The sequence below is a fragment of the Cnephaeus nilssonii genome (assembly GCF_951640355.1).
Source record: "Cnephaeus nilssonii genome assembly, chromosome: 14".
Classification (NCBI taxonomy): domain Eukaryota; kingdom Metazoa; phylum Chordata; class Mammalia; order Chiroptera; family Vespertilionidae; genus Cnephaeus; species Cnephaeus nilssonii.
In genome coordinates this window covers 1,257,283-1,280,754 of record NC_137085.1, presented here as the reverse complement: position 1 = coordinate 1,280,754, position 23,472 = coordinate 1,257,283, and the positions used below count along the sequence as shown (strand labels likewise).

General features: G+C 68.8%; 1 protein-coding gene across 1 annotated transcript in view; it reads left to right on the top strand.

The window, feature by feature from the left end:
• NOTCH1 (notch receptor 1) overlaps positions 1 to 23,472 on the top strand; it is a 45,039-nt gene that overhangs the window by 16,389 nt on the left and 5,178 nt on the right. Inside the window, exons 3-30 of the mRNA XM_079790235.1 lie at positions 1,040 to 1,302; positions 1,848 to 2,186; positions 4,359 to 4,481; positions 5,021 to 5,254; positions 5,831 to 5,986; positions 6,109 to 6,294; positions 6,530 to 6,643; positions 7,344 to 7,457; positions 7,953 to 8,186; positions 8,283 to 8,393; positions 9,324 to 9,516; positions 11,093 to 11,238; positions 11,358 to 11,471; positions 13,352 to 13,471; positions 13,750 to 13,902; positions 14,267 to 14,495; positions 15,087 to 15,288; positions 16,106 to 16,259; positions 16,376 to 16,560; positions 17,086 to 17,218; positions 17,398 to 17,655; positions 18,078 to 18,190; positions 19,840 to 20,411; positions 20,538 to 20,972; positions 21,425 to 21,573; positions 22,208 to 22,424; positions 22,563 to 22,650; positions 22,744 to 22,909. Coding sequence (XP_079646361.1) covers positions 1,040 to 1,302; positions 1,848 to 2,186; positions 4,359 to 4,481; positions 5,021 to 5,254; positions 5,831 to 5,986; positions 6,109 to 6,294; positions 6,530 to 6,643; positions 7,344 to 7,457; positions 7,953 to 8,186; positions 8,283 to 8,393; positions 9,324 to 9,516; positions 11,093 to 11,238; positions 11,358 to 11,471; positions 13,352 to 13,471; positions 13,750 to 13,902; positions 14,267 to 14,495; positions 15,087 to 15,288; positions 16,106 to 16,259; positions 16,376 to 16,560; positions 17,086 to 17,218; positions 17,398 to 17,655; positions 18,078 to 18,190; positions 19,840 to 20,411; positions 20,538 to 20,972; positions 21,425 to 21,573; positions 22,208 to 22,424; positions 22,563 to 22,650; positions 22,744 to 22,909 — 5,501 coding nt within the window. The remainder of the gene's footprint in view (positions 1 to 1,039; positions 1,303 to 1,847; positions 2,187 to 4,358; positions 4,482 to 5,020; positions 5,255 to 5,830; positions 5,987 to 6,108; positions 6,295 to 6,529; positions 6,644 to 7,343; positions 7,458 to 7,952; positions 8,187 to 8,282; positions 8,394 to 9,323; positions 9,517 to 11,092; positions 11,239 to 11,357; positions 11,472 to 13,351; positions 13,472 to 13,749; positions 13,903 to 14,266; positions 14,496 to 15,086; positions 15,289 to 16,105; positions 16,260 to 16,375; positions 16,561 to 17,085; positions 17,219 to 17,397; positions 17,656 to 18,077; positions 18,191 to 19,839; positions 20,412 to 20,537; positions 20,973 to 21,424; positions 21,574 to 22,207; positions 22,425 to 22,562; positions 22,651 to 22,743; positions 22,910 to 23,472) is intronic.

The following is a 23,472-nucleotide window of genomic DNA, read 5'->3' as shown; positions in this document are numbered from 1 at the left end:
TACGGTCCAAGCTCCAGACGCCGGGGCCTCCAGGCGGGGGAGGGAGGCAGGAGGTCCTCCCGCCCACCTGCTCCCGAGGCGCCTGCGGTACTCTGGGGGCACACAGCCTGCCCTCGGCCCGCCCGCCCCCCGAGCTCAGGAAGGACCCCGATACCTTCGTTTCTCTCGCTGTGAAGTGGGGGTTCCCATCCCGGCTCGTGTTGCCTGAATGTCTTGGGAAGACCTGATCCCAAAGGGAATGAGCCGAGTCCGGGTGGATGTGGGTGGGGGTGGGGCGGGGTGCCAAGCTGAGCCCCAGCGAGGTGCCCGGGAGCATCTTCATCGGGGAAAGCCCGGAGGGGGACGGGGCAGGGGACACGGCGGCGTTCAGAGCCGGCCCCTCCCCGCAGCGGCTCTCGCGGTCCACGCCCCCCTGGGGGCTGCTGAGATGCAGCCACAGGTGCCTACGTGGGTTCGAAATCTAAGCCAGGTCCTGCCGGGTCCTGGTCTCTAGCCCAGTCCCCAGGTGATGAGGGTGGAATTCACTTAATGTGAAGTTAGCTACTTTACAGCGTGCAGTTCAGGGCACGTGGCACAGTCACGGCGTGGGGGTCACAGCCCTGGTCCCAGGACACGGCCACGTCCCTCGGGGAGCCCCGGTGGCAGTCCGCCCGCTGCACCCGCTGCCTCCAACGGGCGCTGAGTGGGGGACAGGCGGGGCCCCCAGACGGAGTGCTGAGCGGGAACAGGCGGGGGTCCTAGAGGGTGCTGAGCGGGGACAGGCGGGGGTCCCAGACGGAGTGCTGAGCGGGAACAGGCGGGGGTCCCAGAGGGTGCTGAGCGGGGACAGGTGGGGCCCCCAGACGGGTGCTGAGCGGGAACAGGCGGGGGTCCCAGAGGGTGCTGAGCGGGAACAGGCGGGGCCCCCAGACGGAGTGCTGAGCGTGAACAGGCGGGGGTCCCAGACGGGGTGCTGAGCGGGGACAGGTGGGGCCCCCAGAGGGTGCTGAGAGGCGGGCGGCCAGTGGACTGACGGCTCCGTGTGTCCTGTCTCCCACAGCTGCAGCGGGGCCTTCGTGGGCCAGCGGTGCCAGGCGCACAGCCCCTGCCTCAGCGCCCCCTGCAAGAACGGCGGGACGTGCCACGTGCTGGAGCGGGGCGGCCTGGTGGACTACACCTGCAGCTGCCGCCTGGGCTTCTCCGGGCCCCTCTGCCTGACGCCCCAAGACAACGCCTGCCTCCCCAACCCCTGCCGCAACGGCGGCACCTGCGACCTGCTCACGCTCGCCGACTACAAGTGTCTCTGTCCCCCCGGCTGGTCAGGTGAGGGGCCGCGCGGGGCCCTGAGCGCCCCCGTCAGACCCTCCGTCCTCACGAGGACGGGCTGGCCTGGCCCTGCCCCAGCTGCCCGGGCCTGTGCCCAGCTGGCGGGCGCCCGGCCCGGTGGTGTGGCTGGAGGAGGCCCTGGGCTTTCGTGGGGCCGTCGGACTGTGATCCCAAACGGCCCGAGCCTCCACCCTCGAGGCCCCGCTGCAGCCCGGGGCTGTGGGGTTCCCCTGCCTGCCAGGCTCCCCCCTCGCCGCCCGCTGCTGCCCGGGGTCAGGGCCCGGACTGAAGTGTCTGGGCGTGTGGGCTCGGAAGGCCCCGGCCCCGGCAGACCTGGGCCCTGTGTCCCGGGCGGTGGCTCAGCCTCTGGAGCCTGGGTCCCTCGTCCACAGAAAGATGGCCGAGTTGGGCGGCGGGTCCGGGGGGTTAAGGAGAGGATGCCGCTGAGCCCATCCCAGCCCCACACCTCCGGGGTCCTGGGGGGCGGCCCCCGTGGGGAGCAGGGCAGCCGGAGCGCCCCTCTGACCCGCCTCGCCCACCAGGGAAGACGTGCCAGCAGGCTGACCCGTGCGCCTCCAACCCCTGTGCCAACGGGGGCCAGTGCCTGCCCTTCGAGGCCTCCTACATCTGCCGCTGCCCGCCCGGCTTCCACGGCGCCACCTGCAGGCAGGACGTGAACGAGTGCGGCCTGAGCCCCCCGCCCTGCCGCAACGGGGGCACCTGCCTCAACGAGGTGGGCTCCTACCGCTGCGCCTGCCGCGCCACCCACACCGGCCCGCACTGCGAGCGGCCCTACGTGCCCTGCAGCCCCTCCCCCTGCCAGAACGGGGGCACCTGCCGGCCCACGGGCGACACCACGCACGAGTGCGCCTGCCTGCCAGGTACGGCGGCCGCTCGGCCGGGAGGGCGGTGTGGGGGGTGGGGGGGACGGGGTGCCCCAAGCACAGATTAGAAGGTGGCCCTGGGCGTGGCGTGCGGGCTGGTCTGGAGAAAGGAAGAGTGTTAGGAGGACGGCGCAGGGCCAGGCGCCACCCCAGGCCCCCACCTGCCCGTTTCTGACGGGTGGGCGTTGCTGTGACTGGACAGCGGGGCCCCAGGACCCCTGCAGCCCCAGGAGGGGCTCCTTGGGGAGGCCTGGCCCTGGTCCAGTCTGGCTGGGGCCTCCTTGGCATTCCGTCCGAGGCATCTTTCCTGCTCAGCCCCCGGGGCAGCAGGCACAGCCACTCTGGGGTCCCCTCATCCCGGGGTCAACCGGGGCTTCCCCTGGACCCGGGGTGGGGCTGGCCCTCCCTGCCTCCTGTCTCCAGGGTCTCCCCGGGTGCGGTGGGCGCAGGGCAGGCACCGAACCCCCTTCCGTCCCCCAGCAGGCCCGCAGCACCGGTTCATACTGGTCTTTCCGTCGTAGTTTATCCTCGTTGCTGGTGACCTAAAAATAGTCATGAAACCTTTGGTCTGTCAGCTGCGTGATGGGGAGGTGGGACCCCAGCAGGGGAGCGGGTGGGGTGTGGTTACTCGGGGGCACGGCGCCTGGCTGACCCGCGGATGACCTGGGGGTTGCCCCAGTCCCCACGCCACCCGCCCAGACTGGTCCCTGCAAAGAGGAAGTGTGTCCTCGGCCGTCACGCCCGCCCTCACCGCAGCGCTGCCTCTTCGTGCAGACGCCAGGCGCGGGCTTCCTGTGAGCACTGGGGGCCCCCGCCGCCCGCCCGCCGGCTGCTCCCCCATCTGGGGAGTGAGGGCTCAGCCCTCCAGTCAGGCCCCCCCCAGGCTCTCGGTTCAGATCCTTCTTGGGGGCTGTGTGACCTCGAGCCGGGGCCTCCGTGCTGGCCCTGCCTGAGCGGGTCGGGGAGCCCTGGGCGGGGGAGCCCAGCTCTCTAACCCTCCAGCCCCACCCGCTTTAGAAGGAGATCCTTTGAGGCGTGGGGCCCCCAACATAGCGGGAGGCAGAGCACGGGCCTGACTCTGATGTGGGGTGCTCCCCACACCACTCTGACTTCCATGTGGCTTTGGCTCCGGGGGGCGGGGGGCGGGAGGGCCCTCGGTCTCTGAGGGCAGGCGTGTCCAGAGGCTTGGGGAGGACTCCATCAGTAACGGGCTGCTGTTTGGCTGCTCCATTCACACTCTCCACGCTGACCACTGACCGCGGGAGGTGCCTGATGGACAGCTGGCGGGCAGGGAGGCCCCGCGGAGGCCGGCCCCGGGTTGGGAGGAGCTGGGCACAGCGGCTCTGGGCTCCCCTAGGACTGCCCGCCTGGCCCTGCCCACACCGCTGCCCAGCTCGGAGGCCCCCATCCCTGCAGCTCCTGCCCAGTGAGCTATCGGTGGCCCAGCGCCCCCGCCCAGCGCCTGGCCCGCAGGCAGTGCCCGGCCACGGAGCCACTAGGCACTCCCGGCCACGGAGGGTTTCAGTGAAGACCCTCAGCACCTGTGCCCGTGAATCTGTCCGTCCAACTGCCCTTTTTAAAATATATACACAGCCCTGACCGGTGTGGCTCAGTGGATAGAGCGTCGGCCTGCGGACTGAAGGGTCCCAGGTTCAATTCCGGTCAAGGGCATGTACCTTGGTTGCGGGCACATCCCCAGTAGGGGGTGTGCAGGAGGCAGCTGATCGATGTTTCTCTCTCATCGATGTTTCTAACTCTCTATCCCTCTCTCTTCCTCTCTGTAAAAAATCAATAAGATATATTTTTAAATATATATACATATATATATGTTCTTATTGATGTCAGAGAGAGAGGGAGAGGGAGAGAGAGAGAAACATCAATGATGAGAGAGAACCATGGACCGGCTGCCTCCTGCACGCCCCGCACTGGGGATCGAGCCCGCAACCTGGGCACGTGCCCTGACCAGGAATTGAACTGTGACCTCCTGGTTCACAGGTCGACACTCAACCACAGAGCCACGCCGGCCGGGCCCAACTGCCCTTTCCAGATGATTCCTGGAGAGAAACGTGCTGTGGTCACAGGAGTGGGGAGGGCAGGGATGGGGTGCGGACCCCAAGGCAGCGGGCGCCGCAGGGCAAGGGCTGACCGGCCCGGCCGCTCTCCCCACAGGCTTCACCGGCCAGAACTGCGAGGAGAACATCGACGACTGTCCGGGAAACGGCTGCCAGAACGGGGGCACCTGCGTGGACGGCGTGAACACCTACAATTGCCGCTGCCCGCCCGAGTGGACAGGCACGTACCCGCGGGAGCAGCGGGGGGCCACCACCCCGTCACGCTGCTCCCCCAGAGGAGGCGGTGGTGAGGGCCCGAGAGCCCGGGCCGGGCCAGGAGGATGGTGTGACCTGGGGCAGCCCCTCTGCCCATGACCAGGGTCTGAGCCCCCCCCGCCCGCCCCAGGGGTCAGTGTAGACGTGGGCCCAGGCAGCCCTGAGCCAGAATCCAGTCCCCAGGTTTGAGCCCAGCTGGTTGGGTAGGACCTGGGGACGCTGGTCGGGGGTGCGGCCCCTGCCCTTGGGGCCCACCGTTCGGTGGGGACGGCAGGCAAGTGTGGGCCCCGTGCACCTGGGCGCCCAGTCAGAGCAGAGATCAGAGCCACCCCGGTGCCCACGGCGAAGGGGAAGACGTGATTCCGGCTGGCCCTGAGCGAGGAGCCCGGAAGGCTTCCTGGTGGAGGCGGACCTGCACCCGGAGGGTCGGGGTCTCTGCCCGGAGGGGGGGGGAGAGTCTGGCAGCAGCCGCCCGCCCGGCCCCATGGTCCCGGTGCCCCGCAGGTCAGTACTGCACCAAGGACATGGACGAGTGCCAGCTCATGCCCAACGCCTGCCAGAACGGCGGCACGTGCCACAACACCCAGGGCGGCTACAACTGCGTGTGCGTCAACGGCTGGACGGGCGAGGACTGCAGCGAGAACATCGACGACTGCGCCAGCGCCGCCTGCTTCCACGGCGCCACCTGCCACGACCGCGTGGCCTCCTTCTACTGCGAGTGTCCCCACGGCCGCACCGGTGAGGGCGGGGGGGGGGGGTGTCCCCACGGCCGCACAGGTGGGCGGGGGGCGCGTGACACCTGCCGCCGCGGGCGCGCTCGGGCCGGGCCCGGTGCCCATCGCCTCGCTCACACGCACAGGCTGGCTTCGCAGGGTCCCCAGGGGTGATGCGAAGCGGCCTTTCTGGAGTGAAGAGGGGCAGGGGGTGCCCACGGTCAGGCCAGCTGGGGATGAACCTGCGTGTCCCGGGACGCTCAACAGGGTCACTCAGAAGCGTCACCGTGGGCCCTGGCCAGTGTGGTCCAGTGGATAGAGCTTCAGCCTGCGGACTGACGGGTCCCGGGTTCGATTCCTGGTCAAGGGCACAGGCCCGGGTTGCAGGCTCGATCCCAGTAGGGGGCGTGCAGGAGGCAGCCGATCAATGGTTCTCGCATCGTTGATGTTTCTGTCTCTCTCTCTAGCCCTCTCCCTTCCTCTCTGAAATCGATAGAAAAACCTGCTTTTTAACAAAGCGTCGCAGGGGGAGGCCCCTCCTCAGTGGGCCTGGGCGGGGTGGAGGGGGCGGGCGGCCCGCTGACCGCCGCCGCTCTGCCAGGTCTGCTGTGCCACCTCAACGACGCCTGCATCAGCAACCCCTGCAACGAGGGCGCCAACTGCGACACCAACCCCGTCAACGGCAAGGCCATCTGCACCTGCCCCCCGGGGTACGCGGGGCCGGCCTGCAGCCAGGACGTGGACGAGTGCTCGCTGGGTACGCGCCAGGCGGGGCGGGCGCGGCGGGGCCCCGGTCTGATGGGCAGGCGGGCCGGTCCCCTCCCAGACGGTTGGAGGCTGGGGTGCTGGGAGCAGCCCCTCACCGCGCTGCACCCCCAGGCGCCAACCCTTGTGAGCACAAGGGCAAGTGCATCAACACGCTGGGCTCCTTCGAGTGCCGCTGCCTGCCGGGCTACACCGGCCCACGCTGCGAGATCGACGTCAACGAGTGCGTCTCGAACCCGTGTCAGAACGACGCCACCTGCCTGGACCAGATCGGGGAGTTCCAGTGCATCTGCATGCCCGGTGCGTGGGCCAAAGGGGGGTTGAGGGGGCAGACAGCTCCCAGCCCCCATGCCCCTGCCACCCCCATCCCCCGGGCGACAGACTTCGCCACCAGCATCCGGGGAAACGGAGGGAGGCCCAGCCTGGGGGCCGAGCAGAGCACGGGGCATGGGGGGGGGCCTGGCGCCCGTGGCTGCAGGTCTGGTGTGGGGTCTCTGGGCCAGGACCGTCACGGCCCCTGCTCCCCCCCCCCCAGGCTACGAGGGCGTGCACTGCGAGGTGAACCGGGACGAGTGTGCCAGCAGCCCCTGCCTGCAGAACGGCCGCTGCGTGGACAAGATCAACGAGTTCCAGTGCGAGTGCCCCACAGGTGCGCCCCCCCCGCCCTCCGTGCCCGGGACAGGCCGAGCCCTGACGCCCCGCTGTGGGCGGCCCCGCCCGGGCCTCATTCTGCAGGCGCCCTGCCTGCCCTTCCCCTCAGAAATGGGTGGGGCGTCCAGGCTGGGGCGGCACGACCCTCCTCTTGCAGGGTGTGCTTGTGGGGGTGGGGGAGCCCTGGGGGCCGGAGATGCGCCTCCTTGCTGCTGGGGTTCCCTGGAGGGGAGGGCGCCGGGAACCCCGGGTGGGAGGAGGCACCGGCTCAGCTCTGGGGGCTCCTGGCTGGTGGGAGGGCGCCATGGACATGGGGGCTCCTGGCTGGTGGAGAGGGCGCCATGGACATGGGGGCTCCTGGAGCCCCAGGAGGCGGTGTCTGTCCATGGAAGCAGGTCAGAGCCTTGGGCTCCTCAGATGCACATCGGCCTCCCCAGACACCCAGGGGAACCCCAGTCCCCACCTGCCTGGCTGTAGCCACGGCAACCACCGTTGCTCCGGGGAAAGCCCTCTGTGAGGTCCCGAGAGGTGGGCCTGAGGCGGGAGCGGACGTGGGGAGGAGAGGGTCTGGGTGGGGGTGCCGCGTCCCTCCGGAGCTCGCACAGGGAGCCCCTCTCGGGAACCTCTGTGTGGTCGGCTGGGGCGCGGCCACGGCCGCGGTGCCCGACCCTCTGCCAGCCGCCGCTGTGCCGCCGCAGGCTTCACCGGGAACCTGTGCCAGTACGACGTGGACGAGTGCGCCAGCACGCCCTGCAAGAACGGCGCCAAGTGCCTGGACGGGCCCAACACCTACAGCTGCGTGTGCACGGAAGGTGGGCGCCGCTGCCGGGGCGCAGGGAGGGGCGCAGGGAGGGAAAGCGGGCGCGGGTCCAGCGGAGGGACAGTCGGAGCCGAGGGGGCAGGTGACAGGGCCTCAGCCTGGGACCCCGAGTCCAGGGGCCGAGGGCGCCGCTCAGCGCTGACCTCGCAGCGGAGGCGTCTGTCTTTTTTACATTTTTAAAAAATGTTTTTATTGACTTCAGAGAGGGAGAGAAACATCAACGATGAGAGAGAATCATGGATCGGCTGCCTTCTGCTTGCCTCCCACTGGGGGTCAAGCCTGCAACCAGGGCACATGCCCTGACCCAGAATCGAACCGTGACCTCCTGGTCCATAGCTCAGGGCCGGGCAAGGCGTCTCTCCATAGAGGACACACCCCGGTCCTCTCTGCCAGGGCACCAGTGACCTGGGTCTGGTGGCAGAGCTCGGGGCGGGGGTGGCCTGGGGCCCAGGGAGCAGCCTCCCTGAGCTCGGCCCCCACCCTGCAGGCTACACGGGGCCCCACTGCGAGGTGGACATCGACGAGTGTGACCCCGACCCCTGCCACTACGGGTCCTGCAAGGACGGCGTGGCCGCTTTCACCTGCCTGTGCCGGCCCGGCTACACCGGCCACCACTGCGAGACCAACATCAACGAGTGCCACAGTCAGCCCTGCCGCCATGGCGGCACCTGCCAGGACCGCGACAACGCCTACCTCTGCCTCTGCCTCAAGGGGACCACAGGTGCGGCCGGGCTTGGTGGGGGGGCTCGGGGGGGGGCCCCGGGGGGGTCGGCTGCGGGGCTCAGGGCCTGACCACCACGTGCCCCTCACCCCTCAGGACCCAACTGCGAGATCAACCTGGACGACTGTGCCAGCAACCCCTGCGACTCGGGCACCTGCCTGGACAAGATTGACGGCTACGAGTGCGCCTGTGAGCCGGGCTACACAGGTGAGCATCCTGGGGGTCAGGGACCCCCTCCCCCCCTCACCCTCCCCCCCTCGGCTCCATCCCTCAGAGCCCTGCTCAGGGCCTGGCCTGGGCTGAGGCTGTGCTCAGAGGTCAAGGTCAGCGATGGGATGGCCCTGGGCCCTCACCCAGGTAGGTCGCTGCAGGGAGCCGCCCAGGGCCCACTGTCGGGCTCCAGCCTTCAGCGACGGCAGCAGAGACAGCACGGCGACTGGGGCTCAGCGGCTCCGGGGCTCCGCGGGCACCTCAGCCGGCCCAGCGGGCTGAGAACACAGCCAGGGTCCAGGGCACCATCGCCCTCAGCCGTCCCCCTCTGCCCCGAGCAAGTCCCGGCTCTCAGGGCCTCAGGTGCCCCTTGGTCAGAGGCACAGTGTAGGCCAGTGATGGGCAACCTTTTGAGCTTGGTGTGTCAAACTTCGCCAAAAAACTGAGCATAACTCGGGTAGTGTGTCACTTTGAGGAAAAAACATTATTTCACAAATGTTTCATCCTCAGGAGCAGCAAACGTTTCATCCTTGAAACGTTTCATCAGAAATGGCTACGCGTGTCAGTGCTGACACGCGTGTCATAGGTTCGCCATCACTGGTGTAGGCTCTGCCCCTGGGCACTGGGAGGGGGACTCTCCCAAGTGCCAGCGAGCGCCCCGTGCAGAGTGGGCCAGGCTGGCCGGCACCGCAGGTGACACGCATGTAAAATGCCAGCTCGGCCCGGCCGGCGCGGCTCGGTGGTTGAGCGTCGGCCTACGAGCCAGGAGGTCGCAGTCTGGTAAATATGTATTAAAAACGGTAAAAACGCCAGCTCGCCTGGTGTCCCCGCGAAAACCCGGGTGCGGGGTCGGTTATCATCCCCGGTGTCACGGGAGGAAACGGAGGCTCGGGCCAGAACCCGCTCACAGGACCCTCCCGCCCGCAGGGAGCATGTGCAACATCAACATCGACGAGTGCGCGGGCGGCCCCTGCCACAACGGCGGCACCTGCGAGGACGGCACCAACGCCTTCACCTGCCGCTGCCCCGAGGGCTACCACGGGCCCTCCTGCCTGTCCGAGGTCAACGAGTGCAGCAGCGACCCCTGCGCCCACGGGGCCTGCCGGGACGGCCTCAACGGGTGCGGGCGCGGGGCGCGGGGCACGGGGCGCGGGGCGGGGCACGGAGCGCGGGGCAGGGCGCGGGGCGGGGCGTGGGGCGCGGTGCGGGCGCGGGGCGCGGTGCGGGCGCGGGGCGCGGGGCGCGGGGCGTGGGGCGCGGGGCGCGGGACGCGGGGCGCGGGGCGCAGGCACACGTCCACCCCTCCAGTCCACGGCTGTGAGCTGTGCCCCCAGGAAGGCGGCTGTGTGGGGGCCGGCAGGGGGCAGGCTGGGAGCTCCAGACGGGCCAGAAGGTGGCCCCGGGCCGGGCGGGTGGGTGCTGTGACCCCGAGGACAGATGGCTGTGCCCAGTATAGACACCTGCTCGGCCCTGGTCTGTGCCCAGCGCTTCCCCGGGCCACGGGTCGCCCTGAGCCACGTGTCCTCACGGCACATCGCTGGCTCCGCGGGCGGGTCCTCGGGGTCCCTGCGGCCAGTGCCCCGGGTCCGTGAGAGGCAGGAAGTGGCTGTTGTGGGTTTTGTCTGGCTCCTCAGGCAGCTCCTTGGGTCTGTGAGTGGAAGGAGCATCTTTTTTTTTAAGTATTTTTCATTGGTTTTTGGAGAGAGAGGAAGGGAGAGGGAGAGAGAGAGAAACATCCGTGATGAGAATCAGGGATCGGCTGCCTCCTGCACGCCCCACACTGGGGATCGAGCCCGCAACCCGGGCCTGTGCGCTGACCGGGAATCGGACCCGGAACCTCTTGGTTCCTGCTCAACCACTGAGCCCCGCCGGCGGCGCAGGGACCCCTGTTAGGCCTCCCAGCCCCTCCAGCCACCCCTGAGCTTTAGTTGACGAGGTGGCTGAGGTACCTGAGGGGGGTGGGAGCCAGGAGCCACGCCTGTCCTTAGAGGCACCCGGTGACGGGGGCCGCCCGCCTGGGCAGCGCGGGGCCTGTGGCGGCTCCTCTGCTGCTCGCGGGCTTCAGAGGGCTCCGGGCTGGGGAACCGTCACGGCGAGGAGGCTGGTCGCCCGTAGAGGGTGTGCAGCTGCTCGCCCTCGCCCAGCCCTCGCCCGCGCGGCTCTCCCGCCTGGCTGACCCCGGGTTTCCCCTCGTCATCAAGCCCAAGTCGAGCCGTAAGCTCTTCCCCGAGTCCTGCAAGCTGGTCCAGCAAACTGCCCGCTGAGGGGTGTGGGAGCCCCTGTGTGTGGACGGTCGGTCAGGTGACCACCTCGGGCTTGTGATTGGCATTGGACGTGGGGCCGTCTTGTGGGACCGAGCCCCGAGCCCTCGATTGGTGTCAGCAGTATTAGGGTGCCGAGGGGAAAACGGAGCTCTTTCTGACGCCCGTTACGTGCCCCGCATCGCTCTGTCTGCACGGGGCCATGGAGGGGGGCGGGGGCCCTATGCCCTCCTTTTGCACAGAGAGGGTAGGCACTGGGGTCAAGGCCACACAGCCAGGGGCGGTGGGTGCTGGTGCCCCGCCTTAAAGGACTGAGGGTCAGCGGGGACGGCCGCCTCCGTGCCATCCGACCAGGAGAGGGTGGGGGCGGGGGATGCCCACAGCGCGGGCCCGCACGCCGCGGCCCCCCCTGAGCAGCCACGGTCCCCTCCGCAGGTACAAGTGTGACTGCGACCCTGGGTGGAGCGGGGCCAACTGTGACGTCAACAACAACGAGTGTGAGTCGAACCCCTGCGTCAACGGCGGGACCTGCAAGGACATGACCAGCGGCTACGTGTGCACCTGCCGTGAAGGCTTCAGCGGTGAGTGTGCGCGGGGCCCTGGCGCCGAGCGGGCCTCCGGGGCAGTGGCTCAGGCCCCTGGCCCGGCGCAGGGCACAGCACGCGCCGACGGGTACCCTGACCGCTGTCCCCTTCCCCAGGCCCCAACTGCCAGACCAACATCAACGAGTGTGCGTCCAACCCGTGCCTGAACCAGGGCACCTGCATCGATGACGTGGCGGGGTACAAGTGCAACTGCCCGCTGCCCTACACAGGTGCGGGCCAGGGGCGGGGCCTGCGGGGGCGGGGCCTGGCCCACCAGGTGGCGGAAGGCGCCGTGGTGGCCGCGGGGTGTGCAGTGGCTCTCACGGGGCTGCCTTGTCTGCGAGCTCGACGGCCGCTCCCAGAGGTTCCGCTCTGCGTGCAGGGCCTTAGCCGGCTGCCTCCGGGCCTGGTGGCCAGATGAGCATAAAAAAACAGGATGGCCCAGCCGTGTGGCTCAGTGGTTGAGCGTCACAGTTGGATTCCCAGTCAGGGCACATGCCCGGTTTCGGGCTTGACCCCCAGCAGGGGGTGTGCAGGAGGCAGCCGATCAGTGATTTTTCTCTCGTCATTGATGTTTCTGACTCTCCTTCTCCCTTTCTTTCCGAAGTCAATGGAAAAAATAAAAAAGTGCAGGATGCCCGGGAGAGGACTTGAGTATAAGTAGACCCCAAATGTTTCACCTGGCGGCCTGCTCGGGGGGTGAGAAGGTGGGATCCTCGGCATAGAGGCAGGGGCCGTGCCTGGCTGGCGGCCTCCCGCTGGGTGCCCACTGCCCGGGGCCCGGGGCCTGGGGCCGGGCGCAGGGCCTCTGCCGGCAGGCAGGCCCTCTGTGTGGGAACCAGGGGCCTCGCTTCCCTGGTGTCCCAGCCTCCGTTCCCTTCCCGGCCAGGGGGTCCCAGGCCCCGTCCCCCTAGGACAGCGGTCAGCAAACCGCGGCTCACGAGCCACATGCGGCTCTTTGGCCCCTTGAGTGTTCTAACGCCACTTCTTCAAAACAGACTCGCCCAGGCCGAAACCCGACTTCCGCGCATGGGCCACGAAGTTTCAATCGCACTGTACGTGCGCGCCCGCACGTGGTATTTTGTGGAAGAGCCACACTCAAGGGGCCAAAGAGCCACATGTGGTTCGCGAGCCACAGTTTGCCGACCACGGGCCTAGGAGAGCTATGCAAAGAGTTAAAAACCAAAAGTCACAACCACTGGGCCCCCGGGGGGGTGGGGCGCTGGGAGGCCTGAGACGGCCTGCCTGGGGCGAGCGAGGCCGAGCCTGTGGTTCCCATGACATCGGGTGGCCGGAGGCCAGAGCCGTGTTTTCTTTGACCGCCGCGCGGGGCCTGCGTTTTCTCTCCTGAATCAGTGAGGAAGCCCGGGGGCCGCCCAGGCCTCCACGCCCGGCGCACCGAGCCCTTCGGCAGGCCGGCCGCTGTCGGCGCGGGAGGCAGGCGGGAGGAGCCGGTGCTGACCTGCTTCCCGCCCGCCCGCTTCCTGCTTCCCTTCGCACAATTGTCGGAAACTCGGGCGCGTTTCCTGCCCGCCCGGGTCACCGTGGAAACCGAGAGAAAGAAAGGCCCTGGAAAATCGCAGCGGCCGGCCAGCGAGATAATGGCCACGAGGAAGATAACGCTTCCGCGCTTCCTCGGCCGGCCCTGCGGCGTAAACAGGAAAACCGGGAGGGAACGCGCCCGGGCCCCGCTGTCCCCAGGCCTGCCGCAGCCCGCGGCTCCCCGGTAACGGCTGTGCCCCCGGCTGGAGCTGGCACGGCCCCGCAGTGGATGGCCTTGTTCCGTGGCCTCGATGATGGGCGCTTCCTGCCTGGGACACGAGGGGCCGGGAGCAGGCCCGAGGCCCCCGCCACGCGTGGGGTTCGCCAGCCCTGACGCCAGGGGCTCCTCGGGGCGAGGCCCGGCTGTGCCCTGCAGCCCGTGGGCGCGTGTCCCTCTGGTGTGTCTCCGGCCCGAGGCCCAGGCCCCCCTCAGCCAGGAGCTCACCCGGGGCCTCACGTGCAGCCCCTGGGTCCCCGGCGGCGGGAGGACCACACGTGGCGGCCGGCGGAGGCCCGGGCGTTGGCCTCTGGCCGGGCTCCCCGGCCTCACCATCTCCCGCTCCCGCAGGAGCCACGTGCGAGGTGGTGCTGGCCCCGTGCGCCTCCGGCCCCTGCAGGAACGGCGGCGAGTGCAGGGCGTCCGAGGACTTCGAGAGCTTCTCCTGCGTGTGCCCGGCCGGCTGGCAGGGTGAGGCCGCTGCCCCCCGCCCGGCTCCGGCTCCTAGGCTCCCAGGAGGGCGGATCCGGGAGGGAGGGAGGGAGGGAGGGAGGGAGCTCTCATCTGTGGGGATGAGCCGGGTGCTGAGCCACCTGCAGGGGGGGCTCTATTCGCAGGAACCGACCCGGCCCCTCCTCCCCGCCTGGGCTTGAGGAGACCCCGGCGCGGGTGGACGGAGAGGCGGGCGGGCGGAGAGGCGGGCGGGCGGAGAGGCGGGGGCGGGGCTGAGGTGGCTCTCTCTCCCGCAGGGCAGACCTGCGAGGTGGACGTCAACGAGTGCGTGAAGAGCCCGTGCCGCCACGGCGCCTCCTGCCAGAACACCGACGGCGGCTACCGCTGCCACTGCCAGGCCGGCTACACGGGGCGCAACTGCGAGACCGACATCGACGACTGCCGGCCCAGTGAGTGCCGCCTGCCCGCCCCCTCGGCGACGGGCGGGACCGGGAGAACGGAGGTGGCCCTGGCTGGGCGCAGGGGGGCCCTGGCCACACCAGCTGTCACTCCCAGAGAGGCCACCCCAGGGGGCGTGGCCGGAGGGAGCCGGGTTGGTGCGGGGCGGTGGCAGCTGCTCACGCAGCATCACCCGGGCCCGGCGTGGACCGCGTGGTGTGCTTCCGGGCGGTTCCAGGAGGCTCCGGAGCAGTACTGCCCAGCGTCCAGCCCGCCCGACACCTCCCGGTGGGTTCCCGGGAGCTCCTCCCCCCGCGAGGAGGGACCTTGGGCCCCGCCCGGCGCCCCTCAGCCCGCTCTCCTGCCCCTCCCCAGACCCGTGCCACAACGGAGGCTCCTGCACGGACGGCATCAACGCGGCCTTCTGCGACTGCCTGCCCGGCTTCCAGGGCGCCTTCTGCGAGGAGGACATCAACGAGTGCGCCAGCAACCCCTGCCGCCACGGCGCCAACTGCACGGACTGCGTGGCCAGCTACACCTGCACCTGCCCCCCGGGCTTCAGCGGCATCCACTGCGAGAACAACACGCCCGACTGCACCGAGAGGTGGGCAGCCCGGCAGGGCCCCGGCGCCGGGAGCGAGGGCGGGGGGGGAGCGAGGGGGGGGCATGTGGGCCGTGCACAGGGTCTGGCAGCCTGGCCCCGAGCAGGCGTCGCCGTCACGCCGAGCTGGCCGAGCAGAGCCGGACTGCTCCTGTCCCGCGGGGCTCCTCCTCGAGGGCCGTTGCCAGTTGACGGGGGAGGCGTCTTGTTTCCTTTTTCACCTTGGCTGCCGGGAAGCTCGCGTTAAATGTCCTCGTCCCTGTCTCTTGGCATGATTGTCCTCTGTTATCTATACGAGTTCCAATGTTCCTCCTGTTTTCCCCTTAACACGTGAGTGTGAGAAAGCTCCCCTCAGGATGAGCTGTAAGGAAGGACGGGGAGGGGTGTGATGGGGTTTGTGAGCCTGAGGCCCCCCTGTCCTGTGTCAGGGGCCTCCTGAGGCTGCCGTGGGCCCCCGTGAGGTCAGTCAGGCTGCTGCTGGCCTGGTGCGGCCGTCCGGCCCGCCTTGGCCACCGTCTGAGCCAGCGTGGAGGGTCCTGCGTGGGCAGCGTCCTTCGCCCAGTCACCCTCCTCCCGGTGCCTGCCCGCCTGCAGCTCCTGCTTCAATGGCGGCACCTGCGTGGACGGCATCGACTCCTTCACCTGCCTGTGTCCCCCCGGCTTCACGGGCAGCTACTGCGAGCACGACATCAACGAGTGTGACTCGCGGCCCTGCCTGCACGGCGGCACCTGCCAGGACAGCTACGGCACCTACAGGTGCACCTGCCCGCTGGGCTACACGGGCCTCAGCTGCCAGGTGAGCGGGAGGGAGCTGCTGGGTCCGCCTCGGCCGAGGAGGGAGGAGCCTGGCTGAGGCGCGGGGTGCCCTCGGGCACGTGCCCCTGGGGGTCAGATGGCCAGCCTGGCCCTGGCCTGGGCGGAGGTGCTGCCAGCAGAGGTGCTGCCGGGCGGCCATCCCGGTCAGGGAGCTGAGGTTTGGGGAGAGAGAGCAACGACGAGGTAGTGTAGGGGAGAGAGGGGTTTTATAGGGTTTTGTTTTGTTTTGTTTTAGTATATTTTTATTTCCGAGAGGACGGGAGAGGGAGAGAGAGAGAGAAACATCAATGATGAGAGAGGATCAAGGATCGGCTGCCTCCTGCACGCCCCCTACTGGGGATCAAGCCTGCAACCCCCCCCCCCCCGGGGCATGTGCCCTGACCCAGAATCAAACCCGGGACCCTTCCGTCCACAGGCCAACGCTCTAGCCACTGAGCCAAACCGGCTAGGCTGGCTGGGGAAGGATTGTTAAAAGCTGATGTTTTTATAGGAAATATACAAAAGTATTAACGGTCGATCTTCCTAGGAGATTTTCACAGGAAATACCAATTATAAAAACTCCCAACAAAATTGCCTACTTCTGATATAAGATCTTCCTTGGAGGGAAGGGGGTCTGGGTTTGCTGAGGGGGGCGGGGGGGAGAGAGAGAGAGAGAGACCGCCCAGTCCCAGGCTGCCCCTGAGCAGTGGGAGCCCGTGGGCCTCCGTCTCCCCCTCTGTGGGGTGGGCGTGCGGTTCTCGGGTGTGCGTGGGCTGCGTGGCCGGGAGGGGGGTGTGAGCGCTGCCCTGCGCCCCCAGAACCTGGTGCGCTGGTGTGACTCCTCGCCCTGCAAGAACGGCGGCCGGTGCTGGCAGACCCACGTGCTGTACCGCTGCGAGTGCCACAGCGGCTGGACCGGCCTCTACTGCGACGTGCCCAGCGTGTCCTGCGAGGCAGCCGCCCGGGAGCGAGGTAACCCCGTGTCCCCGCCCAGCCCAGGCTCCCCCGGCGGCCGGCCCCCGGGAGGGAAGCCCAGGCCTCACGCTCTGCCTCCGCCCCCCCCCCCCCCCCCCCCCCCCCCCCCGCAGGCATCGACGTGACCCAACTGTGCCGGAACGGCGGGCTCTGCATGGACGCGGACAACACGCACCACTGCCGCTGCCAGCCGGGCTACACGGGCAGCTACTGCGAGGACCAGGTGGACGAGTGCTCGCCCAGCCCCTGCCAGAACGGGGCCACCTGCACCGACTACCCCGGCGGCTACTCTTGTGAGGTGGGGACCCGTCCCGGGGGAGGGAGGGGTGTGTTGGGTGTGGCATTGAGTGCTGGGCCCTGGGTTGGGAGCCAGCTCAGTAAGGAAGACTCAGCCCAGCAGATGCAGATGCCTTTCAGTCCCATTAAGGTAGAGCCAGGGTAATCAGGGAAGACTGCCTGGAGGAGGTGTCCCATCGGGGAGGAGGGAGTGGCTGGAAGAAGAAGATACACTGAGAAGTTGGACAGGGTTTCCCTCCTGTAGGATTTTTTTCCCCCTTGTTCAATTGACACCCCTCCTGAGACCCCCCCACATCTACCTCAGGAGATGGGGCCTGGCCCCTGCTCTGGGCCATGACTTAGTTGATCGGAGCCCTTCTCAGGGTCGGCTGGACAAGAGTCTGCCTCCGGGTCAGCCCGATGTGAGGAGCCCAAGGCTTCACCGGGCAGGAGGGCGGCGTGTGTGGCTGTCAGTCAGCACGGGGGCAGCTCACACCCCGGCTACCCACGGAGCCACGGCCCCACCCCTTGTCCGTCTCCCTGACAGTGCGTGGCCGGCTACCACGGGGTGAACTGCTCCGAGGAGATCAACGAGTGCCTGTCCCACCCGTGCCAGAACGGCGGCACCTGCATCGACCTCACCAACACCTACAAGTGCTCCTGTCCGCGGGGCACGCAGGGTAAGGGTCGCTGCACCAGGCCGAGGTCCAGGGCCGTGGGCAGCCGGGGCCCCTGTGCCGGCCAGAGGCATCCTGGACCCGGCCAGAGCCTCGTGCGGGCGGAAGGCCGGCGCGGGGCCGACGGAGGGAGCGGGGCAGCGGGCGGCCTGCGGTCCCTGACGCCCGCCGCGCCCCTGCAGGGGTGCACTGCGAGATCAACGTGGACGACTGCAACCCCCCCATCGACCCCGTGTCCCGCGGCCCCAAGTGCTTCAACAACGGCACCTGCGTGGACCAGGTGGGCGGCTACTCCTGCGCCTGCCTGCCCGGCTTCGTGGGCGAGCGCTGCGAGGGCGACGTCAACGAGTGTCTCTCCAACCCCTGCGACGCCCGCGGCACCCAGAACTGCGTGCAGCGCGTCAACGACTTCCACTGCGAGTGCCGCCCCGGCCACACCGGTGGGTGCCCGGCCTGGCGGGGGCGCGGGGCGGGGCGGGCTGTGGCGGTGGGTGCCCGGCCTGGCGGGGGGCGCGGGGCGGGGCGGGCTTTGAGGGTGGGTGCCCGGCCTGGCGTGGGTGCGGGGCGGGGCGGGCTGTGGGGGTGGGTGCCCGGCCTGGCGGGGGCGTGGGGCGGGGCGGGCTGTGGGGGTGGGTGCCCGGCCTGGCGGGGGCACAGGGCGGGGCGGGGCGGGCTGTGGGGGTGGGTGTCCGGCCTGGCGGGGGTGCGGGGCGGGGTGGGCTGTGGGGGTGGGTGCCCGGCCTGGCGGGGGCGTGGGGTGCGGGGCGGGGCGGGCTGTGGGGGTGGGTGCCCGGCCTGGCGGGGGTGTGGGGCGCGGGGCGGGGCGGGCAGAGCCGCTCCTCACCCCCGTGCTCGTCCCCAGGGCGCCGCTGCGAGTCCGTCATCAACGGCTGCAAGGGGAGGCCCTGCCAGAATGGCGGCACCTGCGCCGTGGCCTCCAACACCGCCCGCGGCTTCATCTGCAAGTGCCCGGCGGTAGGTGGCACGCCCGGGGGGTGGGGAGGGCCCTGGCCTGGGCGGACACCCCTGCCGAGGGCCTGGCCCTGCACACACGTCTGCTGAGGCCTGCACCGTCCTCATGCCCCTCAAGGTCGTCTCTCGTGTCCGTAAACTTAACTTGCAGAGCTGTTTTATTTTACTTATTTAATATGTTTTTATTGATTTTAGAGAGGACGGGAGAGAGAGATAGAAACATCAGTGATGAGAGAGAATCATTGGTCGGCTGCCTCCTGCACGCCCCACACTGGGACGGAGCCCGCAACCCGGGTACGTGCCCTTGACCGGATAGAACCTTGGACTCTTCAGTCCGCAGGCCGGCGCTCTGTCCACTGAGCCCAACCAGCCAGGGCCGGAGCCGTTTTAGATTCACAGAACGAACAGTCCTGCGGAAAATAGGGTTCCCAGTTCTGCCGTCTTGGGGTCCATTGTTACTATGGACATTGTTACTATTGGCGAGCTGACATCGGTACATTGTTACTAAGTCAAGCCCGCAGCGACACATTGTTACTAAGTCAGGGCTGCAGCGACACATTGTTACTAAGTCAGGGCCGCAGTGATACATTGTTACTAAGTCAGGGCCGCAGCGACACATTGTTACTAAGTCAGGCCCGCAGCGACACATTGTTACTAAGTCAGGGCCGCAGTGATACATTGTTACTAAGTCAGGGCCGCAGCGACACATTGTTACTAAGTCAGGGCCGCAGTGATACATTGTTACTAAGTCAGGGCCGCAGCGACACATTGTTACTAAGTCAGGCCCGCAGCGACACATTGTTACTAAGTCAGGCCCGCAGCGACACATTGTTACTAAGTCAGGGCCGCAGTGATACATTGTTACTAAGTCAGGGCCGCAGCGACACATTGTTACTAAGTCAGGGCCGCAGCGACACATTGTTACTAAGTCAGGGCCGCAGCGATACATTGTTACTAAGTCAAGCCCGCAGTGACACATTGTTACTAAGTCAGGGCCGCAGCGACACATTGTTACTAAGTCAGGCCCGCAGTGACACATTGTTACTAAGTCAGGGCCGCAGCGACACATTGTTACTAAGTCAGGGCCGCAGCGACACATTGTTACTAAGTCAGGGCCGCAGCGATACATTGTTACTAAGTCAGGGCCGCAGCGATACATTGTTACTAAGTCAAGCCCGCAGTGTGCCCAGGGTGCAGGCTGGCTCCGGTGTTGAAACGCACGGCGTCCGTGGAGATTCTCGGGGCCCTGGAAACCCCGTGTGTTCTGCCTGTGCATCCTGTTGCCCTTTCCGCCGACCCGGAGGTTTTTATGTTCACAGGATATTTCTTTATTTATTTTATCTCTTTAACATACATTTTTATTGATGTCAGAGAGGGCGGGAGAGGGAGAGAGAGAAGCATCAATGCTGAGAGAGAATCATTGGCTGGCTGCCTCCTGCTCACTCCCACTGGGGATCCAGCCCGCAACCCGGGCCTGTGCCCTGACCAGGAACCCAACCATGACCTCCTGGTTCCTAGATCAACGCTCCACCACTGAGCCACCCGGTCGGGCCACAGAATATCTCTTTAAGGGGTTCTGCTGCCCAGAAAAAGGCGGCCGGCCCCTCTCCCGGGCGGGGACCCGGGGAACCAGCGCCACCCTCTCCCCGCAGGGCTTCGAGGGCGCCACGTGCGAGAACGACGCGCGCACCTGCGGCAGCCTGCGCTGCCTCAACGGCGGCACCTGCATCTCGGGCCCGCGCAGCCCCACCTGCCTGTGCCTGGGCCCCTTCACGGGCCCCGAGTGCCAGTTCCCAGCCAGCAGCCCCTGCGCGGGCGGCAACCCCTGCTACAACCAGGGCACCTGCGAGCCCACCTCCGAGAGCCCCTACTACCGCTGCCTGTGCCCCCCCAAGTTCAACGGGCTCCTGTGCCACATCCTGGACTACAGCTTCCGGGGCGGCGCCGGCCTGGACATCGCCCCGCCGCCCGTCGAGGAGGCCTGCGAGCTGCCCGAGTGCCGCGAGGAGGCGGGCAACAAGGCGTGCAGCCTGCGCTGCAACAACCACGCGTGCGGCTGGGACGGCGGCGACTGCTCCCTCAACTTCAACGACCCCTGGCAGAACTGCTCGCAGGCGCTCGAGTGCTGGAAGTACTTCAGCAACGGCCGCTGCGACAGCCAGTGCAACTCGGCCGGCTGCCTGTTCGACGGCTTCGACTGCCAGCGCGCCGAGGGCCAGTGCAAGTGAGCCGGCGGGCGGCGGAGCGGGCGGGGGAGGGGCCGAGCTCCAATGCCAGGTGCCAGCTGGGGGTCGCCGGTGGGCGGGCCGGGCCGGGTGGCGGGAGGCTGAGCCCTGCCCTGCGCCCGCAGCCCCCTGTACGACCAGTACTGCAAGGACCACTTCAGCGACGGGCACTGCGACCAGGGCTGCAACAGGGCCGAGTGCGAGTGGGACGGGCTGGACTGCGCGGAGCACGTGCCCGAGCGCCTGGCGGCCGGCACGCTGGTGGTGGTGGTGCTCATGCCGCCCGCGCAGCTGCGCAACGACTCGCTCCGCTTCCTGCGGGAGCTCAGCCGCCTGCTGCACACCAACGTGGTCTTCAAGCGCGACGCCAGCGGCCAGCAGATGATCTTCCCGTACTACGGCCGCGAGGAGGAGCTGCGCAAGCACCCCATCCGGCGCTCCGTGGACGCCGACGGCTGGGCCGCGCCTGGCGCCCTGCTCGGCCAGGTCAAGGCCGCGCTGCTCCCGGGCGGCGGGGGCGGGCGCTGGCGCAGGGAGCTGGACCCGATGGACATCCGCGGGTGAGTGAGCGCGACCCCAGGCCGAGCCGCGTGACCCTCGGGGCTGCCCCTGGCGCGGCGTTCCCTCCGCTCGATGGTAAAGGGCCTGAGGCCCCGCCGGGACCCGCCGGGCAGCCTCCCCACCCACGGCCCTTGTGCCGAGGCCCGTGCCCTGGGGCTCGGTCAGCTCCCCGGGGCGGCCCGGCTGGAGGTCTCTGTCCTGCTGAGAGGGGAAAGCGGGGTGCTAGGCCCCAAGGGAACCACAGCGAGTGGCAGGCCTGGTGGGCGGGCCTTTGCGGGCGTCTCCTCCAGGGCCGTTCCTGTCCTGACCTGGCTCCCGGCCGCCCCTCCTCGAGCTCTGGGGCCCTGTCTCCCCGGGGTCCTCGGGGTGCTACCACCAGGGCGCCATCCGGTCCCCAGGGCGGCTGGTGGGCAGGCGGGGGGCCGCACTGAGCCCCGCCCTGCGCCCGCAGCTCCATCGTCTACCTGGAGATCGACAACCGGCAGTGCGCGCAGGCCTCCACCCAGTGTTTCCAGAGCGCCGCCGACGTGGCCGCCTTCCTGGGCGCGCTCGCCTCGCTGGGCAGCCTCAACATCCCCTACAAGATCGAGGCCGTGCAGAGTGAGTGCCGCCCCTCGCCCCAGCCCGCCCGCGGCCCAGCTCCCCCACGGGGTGGGTGCCGTGCCCTCCGGAGTTCGGGGAGCCCTTTTCTGGAAATTTCTGCCTGGCGCATCCTCCCTCCCGGCGTGAGGGCGGCCGGCGGGGCCGGCCCGGGGGACAGGCGCATCCGCCGGAAAGGGGGCGCTCCGTCCTCTCCCCACCCCTCCCCCTGGTTTTTCTTTGTTGGGTATTATTTCAAAATCATTACAGCTTTTTAAAAAGGGGAAGGGGGGGGAAGCATTGATCGATGTCATGTGAAGAGTTGAAGTTTGTATCTCGGAAATCCCCGTAAATCCTCGGTCTTAACAGCTCAGCGTGAGCGCGGCCATTCGGAGCCGCTAATCCCTCCTTCAGGAGAGGAAAGCGCGGCCGCCTCCCCACGCGGGCGGGTGCAGGAGAGAGTTTAGCGATAGTTTGCAATTCTGATTCATCGCGTGGAAATGACCTTATTTCGGGGGGCGGGGTGGAGGAGAGCGGGGAGGAGGGGAGGAGGCGCCCGGCCGGCCACGGAGCCAGTCCGCTGCCCCCGGCCGCCCGCCTGCCGCGGAGCCGCTGCCTGATGCCCGGGCGCCCGGCCCGGCCGCTGTGCCCGCAGGTGAGACGGTGGAGCCGCCCCCGCCGCCGCCGCTGCACTTCATGTACGTGGCCGTGGCCGCCTTCCTGCTGCTCTGCTTCGTGGGCTGCGGCGTGCTCCTGTCGCGCCGGCGCCGGCGGCAGCATGGCCAGCTCTGGTTCCCCGAGGGCTTCAAGGTGTCGGAGGCCAGCAAGAAGAAGCGGCGCGAGCCCCTGGGCGAGGACTCCGTGGGCCTCAAGTGAGTGGGCGCGGCCCTGGCTCCGGGGGGCGAGGGAGGCAGGGCGCCTGCGGACTGGCCGCGCGCGGTCCGGGCCTCGCCGGCGCCTCGGGGTTCCCCGGGGAGCCCGCTCAGCCTCGCTCCCTGTCCCGCCCCCAGGCCCCTGAAGAACTCCTCGGACGGCGCCCTCATCGACGACAATCAGAACGAGTGGGGCGACGAGGACCTGGAGACCAAGAAGTTCCGGGTGAGTCGGGGCTCGGGGGCCGCCGGGGTGTGCGCCTGCCGCCCGCCGGCCTGGCGTGACGTGGCGTGGCTCTCCGCTCGGCCCCGCCTGCAGTTCGAGGAGCCGGTGGTGCTGCCCGACCCGGACGCCCAGACGGACCACCGGCAGTGGACGCAGCAGCACCTGGACGCCGCGGACCTGCGGGTGTCGGCCATGGCGCCCACGCCGCCCCAGGGCGAGGCCGACGCCGACTGCATGGACGTCAATGTCCGCGGGCCCGGTGAGTGCGCTCGGCCAGGCTCACCCTCGGCCCGAAGCCTGCGCTTCCCCGGCCTGAGCCCCCCTGCCCCCACCTCTGAGCCCCCCCCGCCCCCACCTCTGAGCCCCCCTGCCCCCGCCCCTGAGCCCCCCCTGCCCCCCCCTGAGCTCCCCCGCCCCTGAGTCCCCCGCCTCCACCCCTGAGCCCCCCGCCCCCGCCCCTGAGCCCCCCGCCTCCACCCCTGAGCCCCCCGCCTCCGCCCCTGAGTCCCCCCCGCCCCCACCTCTGAGCCCCCCCGCCCCCGCCCCTGAGCCCGGGTCAATGTTCTGAAGGGTGGGAGGGTGAGGCGCTCAGTCCCCCCGGCCGCCTCCTGGCTGACCTGCAGCCCACTCTGCCCGGGAAATAGGTCTCTTCCCCCGAAGTGCTTCCCCTGAGGCACCTGGTGCTGGTTTCCTGGCTGCGTTTTTATTTTTAGATTTTTCATATGTTTTGCCCGGCTGGCGTGGCTCGGTGCTTGACCTATGGACCAGGAGGTCACGGTTCAATTTCCGGTCACGGCACATGCCCGAGTTGGGGGCTCGATC